Source organism: Musca autumnalis, unplaced genomic scaffold, assembly GCF_047663935.1.
Source record: "Musca autumnalis isolate F117 unplaced genomic scaffold, ASM4766393v1 scaffold_4, whole genome shotgun sequence".
Taxonomy (NCBI): Eukaryota; Metazoa; Arthropoda; class Insecta; order Diptera; family Muscidae; genus Musca; species Musca autumnalis.
Window position 1 is genome coordinate 213,410,583 of NW_027411977.1, and position 23,011 is coordinate 213,433,593.

The 23,011-nt window shown below is 34.7% G+C and overlaps 2 protein-coding genes across 2 annotated transcripts in view; one reads left to right on the forward strand and one right to left on the reverse strand.

Moving 5' to 3' along the window:
* The window catches only part of LOC141403221 (uncharacterized), a 456,033-nt gene that overhangs the window by 278,927 nt on the left and 154,095 nt on the right, over positions 1-23,011 (reverse strand). The gene's annotated exons all lie outside the window — the stretch shown is intronic.
* Positions 12-4,241, forward strand: LOC141401659 (carbonic anhydrase 1-like). The gene is made up of 6 exons (XM_073981997.1): positions 12-32; positions 96-1,146; positions 1,254-1,292; positions 3,309-3,691; positions 3,768-4,004; positions 4,071-4,241. The coding sequence occupies exons 2-6, from the start codon at positions 1,098-1,100 to the stop codon at positions 4,239-4,241; spliced, it is 879 nt and encodes a 292-aa protein (XP_073838098.1). The 5' UTR covers positions 12-32; positions 96-1,097.

Genomic DNA, 23,011 nt, shown 5'->3' on the forward strand with positions numbered 1-23,011 from the left:
TTATAACTCCCATTGACATTGGAATTGATTTTGTAAGATTTATTTCCAAATATCAGCTTTTGATGGGTAATTTAAGTTCGATTTTTCTTTATCAGGCCCAGCAAGTGGAATATTTAGAAACGATCAGTGGTAAACCTTCGATGAACTCAATTTGGAAACAAAAGTCTCCAGAAGGAATTGTTACCAAATCTTTTGGAACAAATGGAGAAAAACAATGGATTTTGGCACCAGAATTGTTCATTATTGCCGGGATCATTTTATTTCATCATCAGAATTAGAAAAGGTCATATAATAATACTTTACTGAAAAAATTTTTAACATTTGTGGAAAGAACATTTTTTTTAAACTGTCGGTATCCTGTAGGAACAATGACAAGATTCAACTGACACCACCACCCCAGAAAATAATATTGAATACATCTACCAGAATAAAATCAACACAAGAAAAAGAAGCCAAAATACCAAATAAAAAAGAATCAATCAATTTGTAAGCACCTTCATAACCTCAGACTGTTAAAGGAGAAAAACACTATATATCAAGCGAAGTGGACCCAAATGTCCCATGAGAAAATCCGTCGGTGTCGAGACACGAACAAAATCCTTTTTCCCTATTGCTGGTCATAACCTAAGGTCAAATTCTTGGAAGTTCGTTATGATCATTTGGGACAAAAAAGACATTTGTGTCTATTTAATTCCGTAAATTTTTAGAGCAAGAATTGCAGCCGTCTTAATATTTGTTAAGTTCACGACAAAATCATGGATTTTGAGACTTATATTTCCTCTTCATTTTCACTGCACCATTACCGTAGATCACCTGAAATATTTAAATAAATATTGAAAATATGTAAATCATCGTTCATCATGATACCCGCATTAGTGTCAGTTTAGCTTATTCCCATAAACCAAGCTACTCAAAATAGTGGTAATATTTTTGTATGTAAAAATTTTAATAACTTAACATTTCATTTAGTAAATGCATTCTAATATACAACTAGAATATTTGATTAGCGGCTGAGTGTAAATCGTTACCATTTAATTAACATAAACATTGTCTGAATCGACCTTTCATTCAGTAAGGTTTTATTGTCGGCTAGAAACATGGTGCCACTACGCAATTTTTTAGCCATAAACGTTTTTCAGTTGACTTGTAAGTTGGTGATTTTCCATGAATAATTAAAATATATTTTTTGTTATTATTATATGAATAAAAAATTTTTCAACAGTCTAATCTGAAAATACACATTTTTTTTGCAGATTTTCTTATTGTGTTTTGGATAAGTTTTTCATTGGGAGGTAAATATAATAATCTATTTCCCACTACCTTCCTATTTGGGTCTAAAGGGAAGACTTTTTTAATCTGGTCTATGGAAGGATATTCTTAAAAAAATATAAATAAATAAGCGTTGATTTTAAAAACATTTTTTCTACGACCCATTGACCAATATGCGTTGATTTTTAAAAATATTTTTTTCCTCGACCCATCAGACAATAAGCGTGGATTTTTAAAAATATTTTTTTCAACGACCCATTGACCAATAAGCGTGGATTTTTAAAAATATTTTTTTCAACGACCCATTGACCAATAAGCGTGGATTTTTAAAAATATTTTTTTCAACGACCCATTGACCAACAAGCGTGGATTTTTAAAAATATTTTTTTCAACGACCCATTGACCAATAAGCGTGGATTTTTAAAAATATTTTTTCAACGACCCATTGACCAATAAGCGTGGATTTTTAAAAATATTTTTTTCAACGACCCATTGACCAATAAGCGTGGATTTTTAAAAATATTTTTTTCAACGACCCATTGACCAATAAGCGTGGATTTTTAAAAATATTTTTTTCAACGACCCATTGACCAATAAGCGTGGATTTTTAAAAATATTTTTTTCAACGACCCATTGACCAATAAGCGTGGATTTTTAAAAATATTTTTTTCAACGACCCATTGACCAATAAGCGTGGATTTTTAAAAATATTTTTTTCAACGACCCATTGACCAATAAGCGTGGATTTTTAAAAATATTTTTTTTCAACGACCCATTGACCAATAAGCGTGGATTTTTAAAAATATTTTTTTCAAACGACCCATTGACCAATAAGCGTGGATTTTTAAAAATATTTTTTTCAACGACCCATTGACCAATAAGCGTGGATTTTTAAAAATATTTTTTTCAACGACCCATTGACCAATAAGCGTGGATTTTTAAAAATATTTTTTTCAACGACCCATTGACCAATAAGCGTGGATTTTTAAAAATATTTTTTTCAACGACCCATTGACCAATAAGCGTGGATTTTTAAAAATATTTTTTTCAACGACCCATTGACCAATAAGCGTGGATTTTTAAAAATATTTTTTTCAACGACCCATTGACCAATAAGCGTGGATTTTTAAAAATATTTTTTTCAACGACCCATTGACCAATAAGCGTGGATTTTTAAAAATATTTTTTTCAACGACCCATTGACCAATAAGCGTGGATTTTTAAAAATATTTTTTTTCAACGACCCATTGACCAATAAGCGTGGATTTTTAAAAATATTTTTTTCAACGACCCATTGACCAATAAGCGTGGATTTTTAAAAATATTTTTTTCAACGACCCATTGACCAATAAGCGTGGATTTTTAAAAATATTTTTTTCAACGACCCATTGACCAATAAGCGTGGATTTTTAAAAATATTTTTTTCAACGACCCATTGACCAATAAGCGTGGATTTTTAAAAATATTTTTTTCAACGACCCATTGACCAATAAGCGTGGATTTTTAAAAATATTTTTTTCAACGACCCATTGACCAATAAGCGTGGATTTTTAAAAATATTTTTTTCAACGACCCATTGACCAATAAGCGTGGATTTTTAAAAATATTTTTTTCAACGACCCATTGACCAATAAGCGTGGATTTTTAAAAATATTTTTTTCAACGACCCATTGACCAATAAGCGTGGATTTTTAAAAATATTTTTTTCAACGACCCATTGACCAATAAGCGTGGATTTTTAAAAATATTTTTTTCAACGACCCATTGACCAATAAGCGTGGATTTTTAAAAATATTTTTTTCAACGACCCATCAAACAATAAGCGTGGATTTTTAAAAATATTTTTTTCAACGTCATTGACCAATAAGCGTGGATTTTTAAAAATATTTTTTTCAACGACTCATTGACCAATAAGCGAGGATTTTTAAAAATATTTTTTTTCTACGAAAAAATTTTTTTTTTAAATACACATTAAAAAAGATTTTTTTAAACCACGTTTTTGGACCTTTATCTTTTTCTACCATTATACTTCATTCCAGATTATATACCGAAAAAAACCCAATGCGTTGGTAAACACAACATTCCCTTGGACGAGAAAAGTGTACAAATGAAAGTGCAAAATTTCAAACCTTTTCGATTTGAAAATTTGGATGGAGTACCCGAGTTTGCAGAACTTGTAAATGTGCAAGGTCAACTTTACATAATGTTTGAATATTCGCTACAACAACCCCCAATAATGTATGCTGGGCCAAGAGAAGAATATGGAAATTATAGCTTGCAGTTCATATTTTGGCGTTGGCTGGAGAAAAGCCAACCAGAAAATGACTTGGACGGTATACAATTTCCAGCAGAATTTCATTTATTGTTCAGTAATACAAAGGATAAGGATTCGGTATGGACAGCATTGGCTTTTTCCTTCAAGGTATTTGATTGGATTAGAGTGATATACACAATTTAAAGTTGGTAATGATTCGAAGTGGATTTTTTTTCAAATTTAGGTTGTTAAAAAGTCGCCAATGGCATTTTTTGATATAATTACCCAACACTTACCACTAATACGGACACCAGGTGCTCACATTAAACTTCCGCCGGATTCGATGCCCTTACTGGCGCAAATATTGAATGGAAATCTTAGTGACTTTTATACATATAATGGTAGGAGTTGTTATACTATGTGCCCGACTGATGTTGTATGGTTCGATATGATAACTCCCATAGAAATTGGAATTGATTTTGTAAGGTTTATTTTGGAATATCAGCTTTTGATAGATAATTTATGTTAGATTTGTTTTCTTCATCAGGTCCAGCAAGTGGAATATTTAGAAATGGCTGATGGTAATCCGTCGATGACTGCAATTTGGAACCAAAAGTCTCCAAATGGAATTGTTGTTAAGTCTTTTGGAGAACAACAATTCATTTTGGCGCCGCAAATATTTATAATTTCATTGATCGTAATGATTTATGGAATGTAGTGTGATTTTAATTATTATAATTTTTTTTCTAATAAGAAATAAACATATAATGATGATATTTACTGAATAAAGATTTTAAGACTTGTAAAAAAATGGTTTCCTCCAGAAAATGGTAATAAATCAATAAGATCAATGCACGAAAAAGTAGACTAAGGAAGAAATGAAAAAGAATCAAACAGTTGTGTGGGCAGTTTTATATCCTCAGAATATTTAAAGAAGATGAAGAAACAATGAGTATAGTTTGAGACAAGAACTGGAATAGTTTTGAATATTTTATGGCAGGAATGTGATGCGACCCCTTTTACAACGGTATAATAATTCTCTAAAATAGCAAAACGCAACCAAAGTTGGTTTTTTATATAGGTACGTAGGCTAGAGCATTTTTGTGTAGACGGTATTTGATCTGAATAAAATGTATAGCTAAAGCCTCTGAAAGTTCCGACAAATGAAATAAATCAAAGGAAAGTATGGAGTTCTTGGTATGTAGTAGTCGATCAACAAATAAATGATTTTTTTTGACTTGTTTTTCTGAGTTATTCTACACAAAAAGGGAATCGACTTACACCCACGGAACGATGTTCAAGTTACTGTCAACTTAATTCAGCGCCTCCCAGGTAGCCAACCTACTGGAGGACCAATGATTGAGGTCATCCAGGTCAGCCTCCATCGGAGCGAGACGGCAACACTAGCCCTGATGAAAAATATAACTAAAGGTAATATAGATATTGGTTTAATCCAAGAACCTTGCACCATAAAAAACAAGGTTTCTGGACTGAACCATACACCAACCTTTGTTGATAGAGTTAGGGAGGAAGTATTAGACATAACGATATGTTCAGAAAATATAATAAACGAGGTACATGAGTGGAAGGTTTTGGAGGAATACTCCTTCTCAGACCATAGTTATATTAAATTTAAAATAGCGAGGTCACCGCCGAACCCGAAAACCTTCCGAAACAAATCCAAAACAAATTGGACTAAGTTCGGAAAACGAGTAAAAGAAAGACTAGGGCAATCAGATGAGGAATGCCTATGTAAGGAGGACATAGATAGAAATGTCCTAAAGTTAACTGAGGCTTTCTGATGAAAACACACTTCACGTCGAATACCACGGCTAGCACCGAGGTATTCGAATGAGTCGGGTTACTCTTCAGGAGATGCACCAAAAATTGACAGCTTGATGGTCAAATAAGACATCACGAGCTTTTCACCATAGAAAGCAGCTGAACCAGACCAGACTGGTCGGGATCTTCAACGCTTGTCTAAAATTTGCTTACACCCCGCCAGCCTGGCAAGAGGCAAGGGTAGTTTTTATCCCTACACCTGGCAAGGCAAGTTTCGCAATACCAAAATCTTATCACCCGATAAGTTCGACTTCAGTCTTACTCAAGACAATGGAACGGACGGTCGACACCATGATAAAGAGTAGAATCCCTAACGATATGCTTAAATTCAAACAACACGCATACGTTAAAGGCAGATCAGTGGAAACCGCTTTGCACGAGGTAGTACACCATATAGAGACAACCTTTGAAATGAAGATGTATACACTTGCTGTATGCATTGATATCGAAGGCGCTTTTAACAACGTCAGCACCGAAACGCTGATCCACTCTTAAGACGAGTTTCAGGTGGACAGGGCCATAAGGAACTGGATCAACCATATGCTAAGGAGCAGATGGATAAGCTGCGGGCTATATGACGTCAAAATAAGAGACAAAGACTTACAAGGAACGCCACAGGGAGGGATACTATCACCTCTTTTTAAGGGTTACTACCATAAACAGTCTCTTAAAGACCTTAACCCAAGAAGGATTTGACCCAGTCTGCTACGCAGACGACGTTATAATACTTCTAAGGGGAAAGAATCCGAATATACTTTGCAGAAGAGCAGAAACGGCTCTCAAAATTGCATACCACAGGGCCAGACCGAGAGGACTGAACGTTAACCCGGAAAAAACAGAAATATGTTTATTTACTAGGAAAACGAAAGTGGGTAACTTCGATGAACCAGTTTTCCTAAATAAGACAATAAATATTTCCCGCACAGTTAAATACCTAGGAGTAATTCTGTATAGGAAACTAAATTGAAAAGACCATATTCAAGAAAAGGCCGACAAGGCCCAAAGATGTTGGTCAACATGTAGAAAGACAATAGGCTCAAAATGGGGTTTCAATCCTAGGATGACACATTGGCTATATACAGGGGCGTAAATAGACCAATCTTAAAATACGCGTCTGTTGTATGGCGGACAGCTATGGACAAAAAATGCAATGTGAAGATATTGAAAAAAGTCCAAAGAACATGTTGCCTAAGCATTAGCGGGGCAATGAGGACCACACCGACTAGGACTCTAGAAAAAATTTTGTTTATACACCCAATAGAAATTCAGGTAAGGTATGAGACAGCCATCGCAGCTACAAGGCTAAAGTCGATGAGCGAGTGGATCAGTAGAGACCACCAAACATACCACCAAAACACCAAACATACCACCAAAACATACTAAAGGTCGTGTGCGATTGGATCAGTAGAGACCACCAAACATACCACCAAAACATACTAAAGGTCACAACGGGTGAATTTATAAACCAAATAGTATCAAACCGCATACCTGAAACTAGTGAAGTAGCTTTGTGTGAAGTTTCAATACCAGACAGAGACATGTGGATTGACGGAACTCTAGCACAGATTACCGCTGGAAATTGCGGGTTTACGGATGGGGCTGTGCTAGAGGGGAGAACCGGAATGGGTCTATATAATGGAACCGCAAACGAAAATTTCCCTCCGCTGCCGGATCATAATACGATTCTTCAGGCGGAAGTCCGAGCGATAACAGAGTGTCTGAACTGGTTTGACACTCACACAAAGCCTACCACTGCGAACATCCTTACGGACAGCAAAGCAGACGTCAAGGCTATAACGGCAAGACAGTTAAATCTAGAACTGTCTTAGAATGCATACAGTCAATTAACAACTACTTCCAACATGGTACAGTAAACTTTACATGGGGCATATTAGGATTAGGGGTAATGAAGCAACTCCTTAGTAAAACAGGCCAGGGAGCAACCTACAATCAGCCTAGATAACGCCAAGCCCTTAAAGGTGATGCGCATTGAGCTAAAGGCATGGGCAAAAGATGCACATATATCTCTCTGGAATAGAGAAGACAAGGGAAAAAACACAAAAATCCTATGGGGGAACCCAGACGAAGACAAAACAAAGCGACTGATTTTACTAAGTAAAAAAGGCATTAGTACACTGACGGGTATCCTTACCGGACACCTGGGTCTACAAGCGCACCTGCACAAAATAGGTTGTGCAGAAATCAGTGAATGCAGTGCATGCAGAGTGGACGACGAACGACGTTGGAACACTACCTCTGTCATTGCCAGGCCTTCACAAACCCGAGAAAACGCTACTAGGGAGCGACATAATACAAGGACTCGACCATATCAGGACAATCGAGCTCAAAACATTAAGATACTATGTCAATATGAGAGAAATCATAGACTAACGTTGACAATTTTTTTTTTGCAGCGGTTCTGATGCATATATTTAGTTTTGTGGGAGTCCATGGAAGACGAAAATATACCTTTGGTTTCTTTGGGTCACTTCGTTTTTTTGATTTTATAACGGTAAATGTAGTGAAAAATGGGGTTTCTTGGATTTTCAACTTAAAACGAACATAAATTCTTTTTTCCACAATGGACTTTTAAAGTTTATTTTTTATTTAAAAGGTAAAAAAATCATGACTTTCGAACAAGCCATAATTTTTAAAAATCGGGTAACAAATGGTTAAGTTATAGTGATTTAAATCTGACAAAAACGCATTAAAAAACAGGAAAACGCTTTTCCTAGTGCTCTAGGCTGCGTATAAGGCACCAAACTGCATATTTATTTCTTTCTAAAAGGAAATTTAGTTGGCTTTACCAAATGGGGAAAACCAATGAAATCGGTTGAAAAATGGATGAGTTATGGCATTTTTTGTCTTTTAACTTTTGGGTTTTCCTTTATACAAGTTGGTACCTTTGGTACTATAGGCGTGGATTTTTAGAAATATTTTTTTCAGCGACCCATCAAACAATAAGCGTGGATTTTTAAAAGTATGTTTTTCAACGACCCACCGAACAATAAGCGTGGATTTTAAAAATATTTTTTTCAACAACCCATCCAACAATAACCGGGTATTTTGAAAAATATTTTTTTAACGACCCATCAAACAATAAATGTGGATTTTTTAAAGAATATTTTTTCATAGGTCGCCAGACCAATAAACGTGGATTTTTTAAAGAGTATTTTTCATAGCTTATCAGACCAATAAAAGTGGATTTTTTAAAGAAAATTTTTGTCATAGTTCACCAGACCAATAAAGGTGGATTTTTAAAGAATATTTGTTCATACGTCACCAGACCAATAAACGTGGATTTTTTAAAGAATATATTTTCTTAGGTCATTAGGCCAATAAACGTGGATTTTTAAAAGAATATTTTTTCATAGGTCACCACACCAATAAGAAGAATATTTTTTATAGGTCATCAGACAAATCAAAGTGGATTTTTAAAAAATATTTTTTTCAACGACCCACCAAACAATAAGCGTAGATTTTTATACCCTCCACCATAATACGGAGGGTATAATTAAATTTGTCATTCCGTTTGTAACACATCGAAATATTGATCAGGGTAAAATTCTAAGTCGATATAACCATGTCCGTCTGTCCGTCCGTCTGTTGAAATAAAGATAAAGCTCGCAATTTGAAGATAGAGCTTTGTAATTTGGTATAGAAGTTTCTATTACTTCTCGGATGTTTGGTATTGCACGTTTTGGTCCACGTTTTGATATAGCCCCCTAGAACGGTACCACCGGATTTTCGGTATTTGGAAGGGTTTAGCTTCATTATTACACCGAAATTGCTGAATTTTGGTACTTAGTCTTCGTTGGGGGTATAAAACTTTCCCCCAGAATTTTGTTTGTATGGGTCCATGCCTTCATATAGCCCCCATAGAACGGTACCTCCAGATTTTCGGTACTTGAAAATTATGGCCTAAATATTCCTCCGAAATGGCTGAAATTTAACATTTAGTCTTCGATGGGCGTACGAAGTAACCCCCAGAAATTTGTCGATACAGTTTAACACCTTCATATACCCCCATAGAAGGGTACCTCCCGATTTTCGGTATTTTGAAGGTCGTGGCCTCAATATTCATCCGAAGTGGCTGAAATTTGGTATTTAGCCTTCTTTGGGGGTATTAAACTTTCCCCCAGAAAATTTTCGGAACAGGTTCACGTCTTCATATAGCCCCGATAGAACGGTACCTCCCGATTTTCGGTATTTTGAAGATTATGGCCACAATGAGCAATTGAAATGGCTGAAATTTGGTATTTAGTCTTTGTTGGGGATATAAAACTTGTCAGTACAGGTCCACGCTTTCATATAGTCCCCATAGAACGGTGAAATGACTGAAATTTGGTATTAACTGTTCGTTGGGGGTGTTCAACTTTCCCCTCTAAATTTGTCGATATAGGTCCACACCTTCACATAGCCCCCATAGAACGGTACCTTCCGATTTTGCGTATTTCAAGGTTGTGGCCCCAATTTCCCACCAAAATGGCTGCAATTTATTATTAAGTCTTCGTTGTGGATATAAAACTTTTCACCTAAAATTTTCGGTATGGGCCCCCATATCTTCATAAAGCCCCGGTACCTCCTGATTTTCGGTATTTTGAAGGTTGTGACCTTAATATCCCCCAAAAATGACTGATGTTTGATATTTAGTCTTCGTTGGGGGTTTAAAACTTTCCACTTAAAATTTTTCAATATAGCTCCACGCCTTCGTATAGCTCCTATAGAATGGTACCTCTCAAAATCCGGTATTCGGAAGGTTGTGGCCTCAATATCCCACCAAAATGACTGAAACTTGGTACTTAGCCTTCGTTGGGGGTATAAAACATTCCACCTAAAATTTGTCGGTATAGGTCCACTTCTTCATAGAGCCCCCATAGAACGGTATATCCTGATGTTCGGTATTTTGAAGGTTGTGGCCTCAATATCCCAACAAAATGGCAGAAATTTGGTATTTGGTCTTCGCTGGAGGTATAGAACTATCCAAGTGAAATTTGTCGGTACAGGACCACGTCTTCATATAGCCACCGTAGAACGGTACCTCCTGATTTTTTTGTGTTAAGGTCTCAATATCCCACCAAAATGGCTTAAATTTGGTATTTGTCCTAGTTGAGGGTATAAAACTCTTAAACTGAAATTTGTCGGTATAGGATATATACACCATAGAAAGGTGCCTCCCGATATCCCAAAAAATGGCAGAAATTAGGTGCTTAGTCTTCGGTGGGGGTACAAAACTCTCCACCTGAAATCAGGCGGTATAGGTACCCAGCAAAATAAATTGGAAGCAGTGCAATGTAGACTACTTCTATCACGGCATGTTTTTGATGCAGTTCAAACGGAGTCATGAAAAAGGCACTCCATTCCCCACATTTAAACCGCTTTTGGATGCAATCCAAAGAATCACATCCATTTGCAGTTAAAATGCAGTGCCAAGGGTCAGTTAAAATGCAGCGCCAAAGGGTTAGTTAAAATGCAGTGCTATGGAGTGCATCTTTCAGTAGTCACGCTCTTGTAAAAATCATGAGTGAAAATGCATAATTGGATGCACTTCCAGATTACTTGTACATATAATTTAACTGCATCTTTGGAGGCAAACATTTTGCTGGGTAGTATAGGTTCACACCTTCGTATAGCCCCCATAGTACGACATCTCTCGATTTTCGGTATTTCGAAGGTTGTGGTCTCAATATCCTACCAACATGACTGAAATTTGGTATTAAGTCTTCGTTGGGGTTACAAAACATTCCACCCGAAATTAGGCGGTATAGGTTCACACCTTCGAAATGGTTGTAGTTTGGTATTTAGTCTTCGTTGGGAGTACAAAACATTCTATCTGAAATTTATCGGTATAGGTCCAAGTCTTCATATAGCCCCAATAGAACGGTACCTCCCGATTTTCGGTATTTTGAAGGTTGTTTTCTTCGTTGAGGGAATAAAATTTTCCGTCTAAAATTTGTCAATATACAACCAGAGGTCTTGTTGTTTCGACTTCGTTTCGATTTCACGGATTCTTCTATTGACCTCCGTATCCGATGGTATTGGCTGTTGGTTACCTTGTACGATGATAGGGATGTCACCATTTATATTCCTACATCCCACTGTCCTCCCAATAGCTTCCTGTATTTAAATGGCTTCAGTAAAACATACTCGTTTCTTATTCGCTAGGTTAACTTCGTATTCAAATCAATTCTCTATTAGTCGATAATCCGAACGGAAGTCATTAGGAAGTATGCCACACTTCATAGCAGGTAATAAAATAATTTATTCTCTCAACTTCAATTGTGGCACACATTTTTGTTTCGGCAAATAATCAGCAAATCTTGAGAAGCACCTTACCACAAACTTTATTTTTATGTCATATTGTTCTGCCCTCCCCTTGTAGCATTCTGCAGATGTAAACTGGCAAGTGTAATGTTTTTCTTATCGGCGGCATACGCATAATTAAAAATGGAATACAAAAACACACACATTCGACAGGCAAACGCTCTGTTCTTTCCAAGAAAAAAAAAACTACAACAAACGTTCTTGCAAAGGACACAAAAAAAAGTTATTTTCAAAAAAGGAATCCCCATTTAAAGAACATTTTAAAGAAGAACACAGGCGGGTGGGCCCTGTGTAATTGCCTGAAAGTTGAAATGGGTGGATGTTTGGCTGCTTGGCCCTCAAGTTCTGTTGGTATGGGTAAATCTCTTAAAATCAACATTAGCATACGCCAAACAGACAGCCAGTCAGTCAACCAGCTATTTGCACAAATAGCAACAGCGGCCACAACACAAACATCAGCAACAACAACAAAAATAACAATGACAACATTATTCTTTATATAACACAACTCGTGGAAAACATTTACTTCGTGAAAAAGATAAAGAAGTAACTACAGCAACAGCTACAACTCGGCGGCGTATGGTTACTGTTTGTTGATGGTGGTGGCGATGCTGATGAGGACATTGATAATGAATGAAGTGCACATTGAAGAAAGGACATGCGTTCATTCTTCTTCTTCTTGCTTTCTTCTGTGGCCATACAAGCGGATGGGCTGTTGCGGCAGATGCATGGATGGGTCCAAAAAGTTGTTGTTCAAAGAAATTGCGCGTATGTTCAAAGAGAAAAGGAACACCAAACAAAAAAAAACATTTCGTGGTGGGTGCAAAAGAAATTGACAACATGCAGCAAGTGCAAAATAACAAAACAATTTGGCAAGTGTACAATACAGTAAAAACAAACTGAGAAGCAAGGGGGAACACGTGGTTAAGTAACCGTTTTCAAAAGTTACAGTGTTCATAGAGGTAGATTTTGCATGGAAAATTGCAATTCAGCCTAGCTGAATAAGATTTTCCATAGGAAAATTGCAATTCAGCCTGGCTGAATAAGATTTTCCATAGGAAAATTGCAATTCAGCCTGGCTGAATAAGATTTTCCATAGGAAAATTGCAATTCAGCCTGGCTGAATAAGATTTTCCATAGGAAAATTGCAATTCAGCCTGGCTGAATAAGATTTTCCATAGGAAAATTGCAATTCAGCCTGGCTGAATAAGATTTTCCATAGGAAAATTGCAATTCAGCCTGGCTGAATAAGATTTTCCATAGGAAAATTGCAATTCAGCCTGGCTGAATAAGATTTTCCATAGGAAAATTGCAATTCAGCCTGGCTGAATAAGATTTTCCATAGGAAAATTGCAATTCAGCCTGGCTGAATAAGATTTTCCATAGGAAAATTGCAATTCAGCCTGGCTGAATAAGATTTTCCATAGGAAAATTGCAATTCAGCCTGGCTGAATAAGATTTTCCATAGGAAAATTGCAATTCAGCCTGGCTGAATAAGATTTTCCATAGGAAAATTGCAATTCAGCCTGGCTGAATAAGATTTTCCATAGGAAAATTGCAATTCAGCCTGGCTGAATAAGATTTTCCATAGGAAAATTGCAATTCAGCCTGGCTGAATAAGATTTTCCATAGGAAAATTGCAATTCAGCCTGGCTGAATAAGATTTTCCATAGGAAAATTGCAATTCAGCCTGGCTGAATAAGATTTTCCATAGGAAAATTGCAATTCAGCCTGGCTGAATAAGATTTTCCATAGGAAAATTGCAATTCAGCCTGGCTGAATAAGATTTTCCATAGGAAAATTGCAATTCAGCCTGGCTGAATAAGATTTTCCATAGGAAAATTGCAATTCAGCCTGGCTGAATAAGATTTTCCATAGGAAAATTGCAATTCAGCCTGGCTGAATAAGATTTTCCATAGGAAAATTGCAATTCAGCCTGGCTGAATAAGATTTTCCATAGGAAAATTGCAATTCAGCCTGGCTGAATAAGATTTTCCATAGGAAAATTGCAATTCAGCCTGGCTGAATAAGATTTTCCATAGGAAAATTGCAATTCAGCCTGGCTGAATAAGATTTTCCATAGGAAAATTGCAATTCAGCCTGGCTGAATAAGATTTTCCATAGGAAAATTGCAATTCAGCCTGGCTGAATAAGATTTTCCATAGGAAAATTGCAATTCAGCCTGGCTGAATAAGATTTTCCATAGGAAAATTGCAATTCAGCCTGGCTGAATAAGATTTTCCATAGGAAAATTGCAATTCAGCCTGGCTGAATAAGATTTTCCATAGGAAAATTGCAAATCAGCCTGGCTGAATAAGATTTTCCATAGGAAAATTGCAATTCAGCCTGGCTGAATAAGATTTTCCATAGGAAAATTGCAATTCAGCCTGGCTGAATAAGATTTTCCATAGGAAAATTGCAATTCAGCCTGGCTGAATAAGATTTTCCATAGGAAAATTGCAATTCAGCCTGGCTGAATAAGATTTTCCATAGGAAAATTGCAATTCAGCCTGGCTGAATAAGATTTTCCATAGGGAAAATTGCAATTCAGCCTGGCTGAATAAGATTTTCCATAGGAAAATTGCAATTCAGCCTGGCTGAATAAGATTTTCCATAGGAAAATTGCAATTCAGCCTGGCTGAATAAGATTTTCCATAGGAAAATTGCAATTCAGCCTGGCTGAATAAGATTTTCCATAGGAAAATTGCAATTCAGCCTGGCTGAATAACATTTTCCATAGGAAAATTGCAATTCAGCCTGGCTGAATAACATTTTCCATAGGAAAATTGCCATTCAGCCTGGCTGAATAAGATTTTCCTATTGGAAAATTGCAATTCAGCCTGGCTGAATAAGATTTTCCTATTGGAAAATTGCAATTCAGCCTGGCTGAATAAGATTTTCCTATTGGAAAATTGCAATTCAGCCTGGCTGAATAAGATTTTCCTATTGGAAAATTGCAATTCAGCCTGGCTGAATAAGATTTTCCTATTGGAAAATTGCAATTCAGCCTGTCTGAATAAGATTTTCCTATTGGAAAATTGCAATTCAGCCTGGCTGAATAAGATTTTCCTATTGGAAAATTGCAATTCAGCCTGGCTGAATAAGATTTTCCTATTGGAAAATTGCAATTCAGCCTGGCTGAATAAGATTTTCCTATTGGAAAATTGCAATTCAGCCTGGCTGAATAAGATTTTCCTATTGGAACATTGCAATTCAGCCTGGCTGAATAAGATTTTCCTATGGGAAAATTGCAATTCAGCCTGGCTGAATAAGATTTGCCATAGGAAAATTGCAATTCAGCCTGGCTGAATAAGATTTGCCATAGGAATATTGCAATTCAGCCTGGCTGAATAAGATTTGCCATAGGAAAATTGCAATTCAGCCTGGCTGAATAAGATTTGCCATAGGAAAATTGCAATTCAGCCTGGCTGAATAAGATTTTCCATAGGAAAATTGCAATTCAGCCTGGCTGAATAAGATTTTCCATAGGAAAATTGCAATTCAGCCTGGCTGAATAAGATTTTCCATAGGAAAATTGCAATTCAGCCTGGCTGAATAAGATTTTCCATAGGAAAATTGCAATTCAGCCTGGCTGAATAAGATTTTCCATAGGAAAATTGCAATTCAGCCTGGCTGAATAAGATTTTCCATAGGAAAATTGCAATTCAGCCTGGCTGAATAAGATTTTCCATAGGAAAATTGCAATTCAGCCTGGCTGAATAAGATTTTCCATAGTAAACTATTTATTTCCTAGAGAAAACACTGTGTACTACACATTGTTTTGTTCTTCCACCCCTCTCACCAAAGTTTACGTTTGCCTTGTCGAATGTAAATTAAACAAAAAACATGATTTTCTTGTTTTTCGACTTTTCTGTTTTATTGTTCTGAAGTTATTTGGTGGCGAACACAATTTTGCGCAGGGAAAAGTGATTACCATCGCGTGGATCATAAAGTAAATCACTTCATTAATACAACATTTGTGACCAAAAAATACACACAACGAAGTCAGCCATCCACACTGGCAGCTAACAAGACAGTCAACCAACCAAACAGGAACAAACATGAAACATGAACTTTAAACGTTCTTCTAATGATTCTATAACAATTGTCGTTGGTGGCGCATGTTTATAGGGGTGGAGTGGAAGTTGAGGGAACATCGATTGGGAAATGTATTGTAATTTCTCATCAGAGATTCATCGGTGTCTATTTAAATGGTGTATTCAAGGTAATGGCCGAAGCCTTTTAAAAACAGGTGTCTTTAAATTCTCAGGTTGTCTTAAAGATATCAGGTTATCTTTAAATATTTGCCAACAATGTTATGCCACAAATGTAGAATTCGCAAGTCAAATCATGTACAGCGAAAAGAACTTATATCGACATTAAGAACCCTAGCTTGAGGAGAATCCACTTCATTTTGTAAAAAGTTTTTTAAGTTGCGTTTTCTAATATCATATGCTTTCCTTCTATCCACCCCATTATGCCAAACCAGTTGCTGAGCATTGTTCATTGTGACACTTATTTTGAAAAACTGCTAAACTTAAGTTCGACTTTCTAGAGAAGGATATCCTGTTGTAGCAAAATTTTACATACATTGAAATGTCCTTACCATTTTCTTCGCTTAACTTCCTCTTCCCCACGAGCTGTGAGAGAGTTTTTATAAAAGACAAATAGCCTCTGGCTATTTGTGGTGTGTTAAATATATAAGTTTATACATGACGAAATTAATGTTTGCACAACGGGTGTTATATTTCCCTTAATAAGTTTGGCGGTGGTGGTGTTGGAATATTCTTTGGAGCAAAGTTTCGGTAATTGTCCATGAAGTAAATGCAAATGTGTTCGCAGGAAGTCAATTAAGGGATAACTTTTTAATTTTAGTAATTTCAGTGATTTGAAGTTGAAGTGGGAATTTGAAATTTATTATGATGGAAGGAGGAATGTGTGTTAATTCAATAGACCTGAGATTTCTTACTTCTGAAATGGTTGCTATTCCTTGGATAAATACGGTTTAAAGTATTCCTTGTATTTGCCTTCATATAGCCCCATAGAACGGTACCTCCCGATTTTCGGTATATTCAAGGTTTTAGCCTCAATATCATACGGAAATAGTTAAATTTTGTTATTTATTTTTCGTTTGGGGTATAGAAATAATCTCCCACACATTTTTCGGTATAGTCCACGTTTTGATATGGCCCTATAGAGCTTTGGAACTTTGCCCCAGAAATTTGGTGGTATAGGTCCACGTTTTGTTGTATTCCCCATGGAAGGGTATCTCCCGATATTCGGTATTTTAAAGTTTTGGCTCCAATATCACACCGAAATTGCAGAAATTCTTGTACTTAGTCCTCTTTGAGACCAAAAAACATTCCCCCAGAAATGTATCAGTATACACGGTGCTCTGGAAACAATTTTAAATGGAAGGTGCTTACACCTCGGAAGTTTTTTCAGATTCTGAAACTACAATGCTTATAGATAAGAAAAATCAAAAAACAAAAAAAATCGCCGGAGCGCTTTTTAAATAAATCGCGGTCAAAATTCACATTTTTAGGTGTTTTCTAGGTTTTCACGATTTTGCTTAGAAACCGCAAGTGCAATCGAAATGGAGCTAAAGAAAATGTTGTAGCTGTGAAAATTCTCTAGAGGATTTACCTTTATCATTTGTTCCCAGCCTGTACCATTTTTGAGATAAAGAAGCTCAGTTTACATTTTTAGATTTTTTTGTTAGGGTTTCGCGATTTTGTTTGAATACGTTAAGTCTTATCGATATGGGACCTGAGAAAATCTTAAAGCTGTGATAATTCTCTACAAGATTGGCTTAAGTAACTTGTCCTAAGTTGTACCATTTTTTTGGATATATAAGTTTAAGTTGGGAATTTGCAGTCATGACATTGTTTTATAAGGGGGCGATACAGAATTGAATTGAATTTGAATTGTCCCAATTTGAACTTCTATATTTCAAAAACGGTAAAACCGACGAGAATACCTTCAAGGTCATTCTTGTAGAGAATTTTCATAGATACAACATTTTGTTTAGTCCCATTTTGATAGGACTTGCGGTTTCTAAGCAAAATCGTGAAAACCTAAACAGCCCCTAAAAATGTCAACTTAAATCGCGATTTATTTAAAAAGCGCTCCGGCGATTTTTTTTTGTTTTTTGATTTTTCTCATCTATGAACATTGTAGTTTCAGAATCCGCAAAAACTTCCGAGGTGTAAGCACCTTCCATTTAAAATTGTTTCAAGAGCACCGTGTATAGGTTTAAGCTTTGATATAGCCCCCATAGAACTACACTGCCCGATTTTCGGCATTTTGAAGGTTTGAGCCACATTATCCACTGAAATGGTTGAATATCCAATTCAGTCTTTTCATGGGTTTGAAATTTTTTCTCCAAAAATTCAACGTATTAACATAGCCCTTGTAGAACATTACCGATTTTGGGAATTTTTGAGGTCTTATACACGTTATCCAACCGAAATAGCTGAAATTTGATATGGAGTCTTCATTGGGAGATTAAACATCCCGATTTTCGGTATACGACGATTTTAGCCACATATTAATTACTCATGGTTGAGGGTATACAAAGTTCGGCCCGGCCGAAAGTTGCGCCGTTTTAACTTCTTTTGTTCTACAGAAGCCCAACTAAAGGGGCAATGGTCTATAAATTAGGAAGCAACTTGAGAAGGGCTTCCATGGATGGAAGACACCTATCCATGGAAGCCCTTCTCAAGACACCTATCCATGGAAGCCCTTCTTAAGCTGCCTCCTAATTGGGTGCCTCTAAAGGGGGACTTCTAAAAGGGCTTTTCTAAAGGAGGCTTTGAAAAAAGGGGTTTTTAGATAATCTACTATAAAAACCTTCGAACGGCTCTTTACCCTTAAAAAAGTTTTCCGTATATAAATGGCCCTATAAATAGAACTTCTTTCCACAGGACCGTCTTTAAAAAACTTATATCTATGAAAGTCCTTTCAACATGATTTTATATCTACAACTTTTTTTGTCCTAAGGGGATCTTCAATCTTTAGAAGCCTTTCTAAAGAGTTCTTCTATCTACAGAAGTTCCTCCAAAGTGATTTTCTATATAGTGTCTGTCCAAGGTGTCTCATTTTTATTGAATCCCCTCCAAAGGGATATTCTGTCTGTGGAAGCCCCTCTAAGGGGGATTACAACAAAAAAAACTTTCATGTATATGAAAGTTGTATCTGTGGAAACCCCAAAATTAATGTATCAGGATAAAATTCTGAATCGATGTGAACATGTCCGTCTGTTGTAATCATCTAGCGTCCGCAAAAATCGAGGTAGAGAGCTAGATTTTTGCACCCGGGTATATTTTTTCCAAAGGCAGGTCAAGTTCGAAGATGGGCTATTTCGCCCCTTTTTTTCTTTTTTTTTGGTATAGCTACAATTGAGGGTTTTAGCTACAATTTTTAACCGAACAAGATGTAGTTTGACATTTGATGTTCCTATGGGTCATAACACTACTCCACCAAAAATTGTCAACATAGGTCCAAGTTTAGATGTAGCCCTCATATATCGGTACCTCCCGATTTTCGGTATTTTGAGGGGTTTAAGTAAAATTTTTGACCTAATTAGCTGTAATTTGACATTTGAGGTTCTTAGGGGTCATAACACTACTCCACCAAAAACTGTAAAAATAGGTCCATGTTTAGGTATAGCCACCTTATATACCGTTACTTCGCGATTTTCGATATTTTTAGAGTTTTAGCTACAATTTTTCAATCCAACTAGCTGTAATTTGATATTTAAGGGTCTTAGTGGTCACAATATTTTTCCACCAAAAACTGTCGACATGAGTCCATGTTTAGGTATAGGCCCCATATAATGGTACCTCCCGATTTTCGGTATATTGAGGTTCCTAAGTACAATTTTTAACTGAATTAGCTGTTATTTGACATTTAAGGTTCTTAGGGGTCGCAATATTTTTCCACCAAAAACTGTCGACATGAGTCCATGTTTAGGTATAGGCCCCATATAATAGTACCTCCCGATTTTCGGTATTTTGAGGTTTCTAGGTAGAATTTTTAACCGAATTAGCTGTTATTTGACATATAAAGTTCCTAGGGGTCATAACACCACTCTACCAAAAACTGTAAACGTAGATCCATTTTTAGGTATAGCCACCTTATATAGCGGTACCTCCGAATTTTCGGTATTTTAGAATTTTAGTTACTAGCTGTAATTTGACATTTAAAGATCTTAGGGGTCACAATATTTTTACACCAAAAACTGTCGACATGAGTCCATGTTTAGGTATAGGCCCCATATAATGGTACCTCCCGATTTTCGGTATTTTGAGGTTTCTAGGTACAATTTTTAACCGAATTAGCTGTTATTTGACATTTAATGTTCTTAGGGGTCACAATATTTTTCCACCAAAAACTGGTGACATGAGTCCATGTTTAGGTATAGCCCCCATATAATGGTATCTCCCGATTTTAGGTATTTTGAGGTTTCTAGGTACAATTTTTAACCGAATTAGCTGTTATTTGACATATTAAGTTCCTAGGGGTCATAACACCACTCCACCAAAAACTGTAAACATAGGTCCATTTTTAGGTATAGCCTCCAAATAACGGTACCTCCCGATTTTCGGTATTTTGAAGTTTCTAGCTACAATTTTTAACGGAACTAGCTGCAATTTGACGTTTAAAGTTCCTAGTAGTCGTAAAATATTTCCAAAAAAACTGTAAACATAGGTCCATGTTTTGGTATAGCCCCCATATAACGGTACCTCCCGATTTTCATTATCTTGGGCGTTTGAGGTTCCCAGTGGTCAGAAAATATATCCACCAAAAACTGTCAACATACATAGATCCACATTTTGGTACAGCCCCCCATATAAAGGTACCACTATATTTTCGATATTTTGAGAATTTTAGTTAAATTTTATAACCAACTAGTTGTAATTTGAAATGTGAGTCATTCAGTGGTCATGAAAGTTTTTTACTAAAAATCGTCAAGGTAGGTCCAGATTTTGGTATATCCTTCCCATATAACAGTTCTTCGCTATTTCGGTATTTTGAGGATTTTAGGTACATTTGTTGGCCGAACTACCTGTAATTTGACAGTTGACGTTTCTAGTGATCACAAAACATCTCAACCAAAAATGCTCAACATAGGTCCTCACTTTGATCTACACCCATATAAAGGTGCCGAGCGATTGAAGATATTTTTATATGCATTTCTTGCCTTATTTGGTGCAAAATATTAAAAAAAAAATATTTTTAAAAATCCACGTTAAAATTTTTTATTTTTTTAAATCCAAGTTATGTGGACTATTGAAAAATGTGGTTTAAAAAGTCCATTTTATGTGGATATTGGAAAAAATATTTTTTAAAAAATCCACGTTAAAAAAATTAAATTCACGGTATGTGGAATATTGATTTTTTTTTTTTTTTTTTTTTGAAAAATCGACTTTGATTTTTTTTAAAGCCATGCTATGTGGAATATTGAACAATATTTTTTAACAAATCCACGATATGTGCAATATTGAAAAAGAAATTTGTTTACATATCCACATTATGCGGATATTAAAAAAATTATTTTTTGTATGGCTTTAGTTGACCTTTGGACTTAGTCTTCCTTCTTAATTTAGTTTGGCTTGAGGTCAGTGCAATAAAAACAATTTATAATTTTTGTTTTTATATCTTTTTTATTTTCCAATATTTCGATCGACGTCGTCGATCATCATCAGGGATTATAATTTCTTTTTGTTCTCGAAAAACAGACTTTACTTCCACATCGATTCACAGGTATTTTCCAAAAGATATAAAAACAAAATTATAAATTGTTTTTATTGCACTGACCTCAAGCCAAACTAAATTAAGAAAAAAAAAATTATTTTTTAAAAAACCAACATAAAAATATGTTTTTTTTTTTTTAAATTCCACTTTATGTGGAATATTGAAAAATAGTCTTTAAAAAATCTACGTTATGTGGAATATTAAAAAATATTTTAAAAAATCCATGTTATGTGGATTATTGAAAACAAATAATTTTTTAAAAAAAAAATATTTTTTAAGAAATCGACGTCATGTGAAATATTGAAAAATTATTTTAAAAAAATTCATGTTTTTTTAAAAATCCACTTTATTTGATTTTAAAAATATATATTTTTAAAAACACACATTATGCGATTTTGAAAAAATATTTTTTAAAAATTCCAGTTTTGTGATTTTGAAAAAAATATTTTTAAAAATTTAACGTTGAGTGATTCTGAAAAAAAAAAATATTTTTTTTTTAAAAAATCCACGTTATGTTATTTCGAAAAATATTTTTTTTAATCTACGTTATGTGACTTAAAAAAAAAATCCACTGGACGTGATTTTGAAAAAATCCACATGATGCGATTTTGAAAAAAAAAATATTTTTTAAAAAATCCACTTGTTTTGAAAAAAAAATAAAAATATGGAATATTGAAAGAAAAATAATCATTAAAAAATCTACGTTATGTGGAATATTGAAAAATATTTTTTAAAAAATCTACGTTATGTGGAATATTGAAAAATATTTTTTAAAAAATCCACGTTATGTGGATTATTGAAAAAAATATTTAAAAAAAATCCATGTTATGTGGAATATTGAAAACAACTATTTTTTACAAAATCTACGTCATGTGGAATTTTGAAAAATTATTTTTTAAGAAATTCACGTCATGTAAAATATTATAAAATTATTTTTAAAAAATCTACGTTATGTGGAATTTTGAGAAAATATTTTTTTTTTTTTTTTTAAATCTACATGATGTGATTTGGAAAAAGTATTTTTTAAAAAATTCACTTTGTGTGATTTTAAAAAAAATATATATTTTTTTAAAAAACACTTTATTTGATTTTAAAAATATATAATTTTTAAAAACACACATTACGCGATTTTGAAAAAATATTTTTTAAAAATTCTAGTTTTGTGATTTTAAAAAAATATTTTTAAAAATTTAACGTTGAGTGATGTTGAAAAAAAACATATTTTTTTAATCCACGTTCTGTTATTTTGAAACATATATTTTTAGTCTACGTTATGTGATTTAAAAATATCACTAGACGTGATTTTGAAAAAATATTAAAAAAATCCCATTGATGTGATTTTGAAAAATTATTTTTAAAAAATCCACTTTATGTGATTTTGAAAAAAAAAAATAAAAATGTGGAATATTGAAAAAAATTAAATACACGTTATGTGGAATATTGAAAACATATTAAAAAAATCTATGTTATGTGGAATATTAAAAAAAAATATATTTTGAAAAAATCTATGTTATGTGGAATATTAAAAAATGATTTTTTAAAAGATTATGTGGTATATTGAAA

What these genes read in the sequence shown, in the direction of transcription:
- LOC141401659 (XM_073981997.1), top strand. Translation starts at nt 1,098, where the DNA reads ATGGTGCCACTACGCAATTTTTTAGCCATAAACGTTTTTCAGTTGACT. An exon ending in GATAAGTTTTTCATTGGGAG is followed by an intron (nt 1,293 to 3,308) that starts GTAAATATAATA and finishes ACTTCATTCCAG; the next exon opens with ATTATATACCGAAAAAAACC. An exon ending in CATTGGCTTTTTCCTTCAAG is followed by an intron (nt 3,692 to 3,767) that starts GTATTTGATTGG and finishes TTTCAAATTTAG; the next exon opens with GTTGTTAAAAAGTCGCCAAT.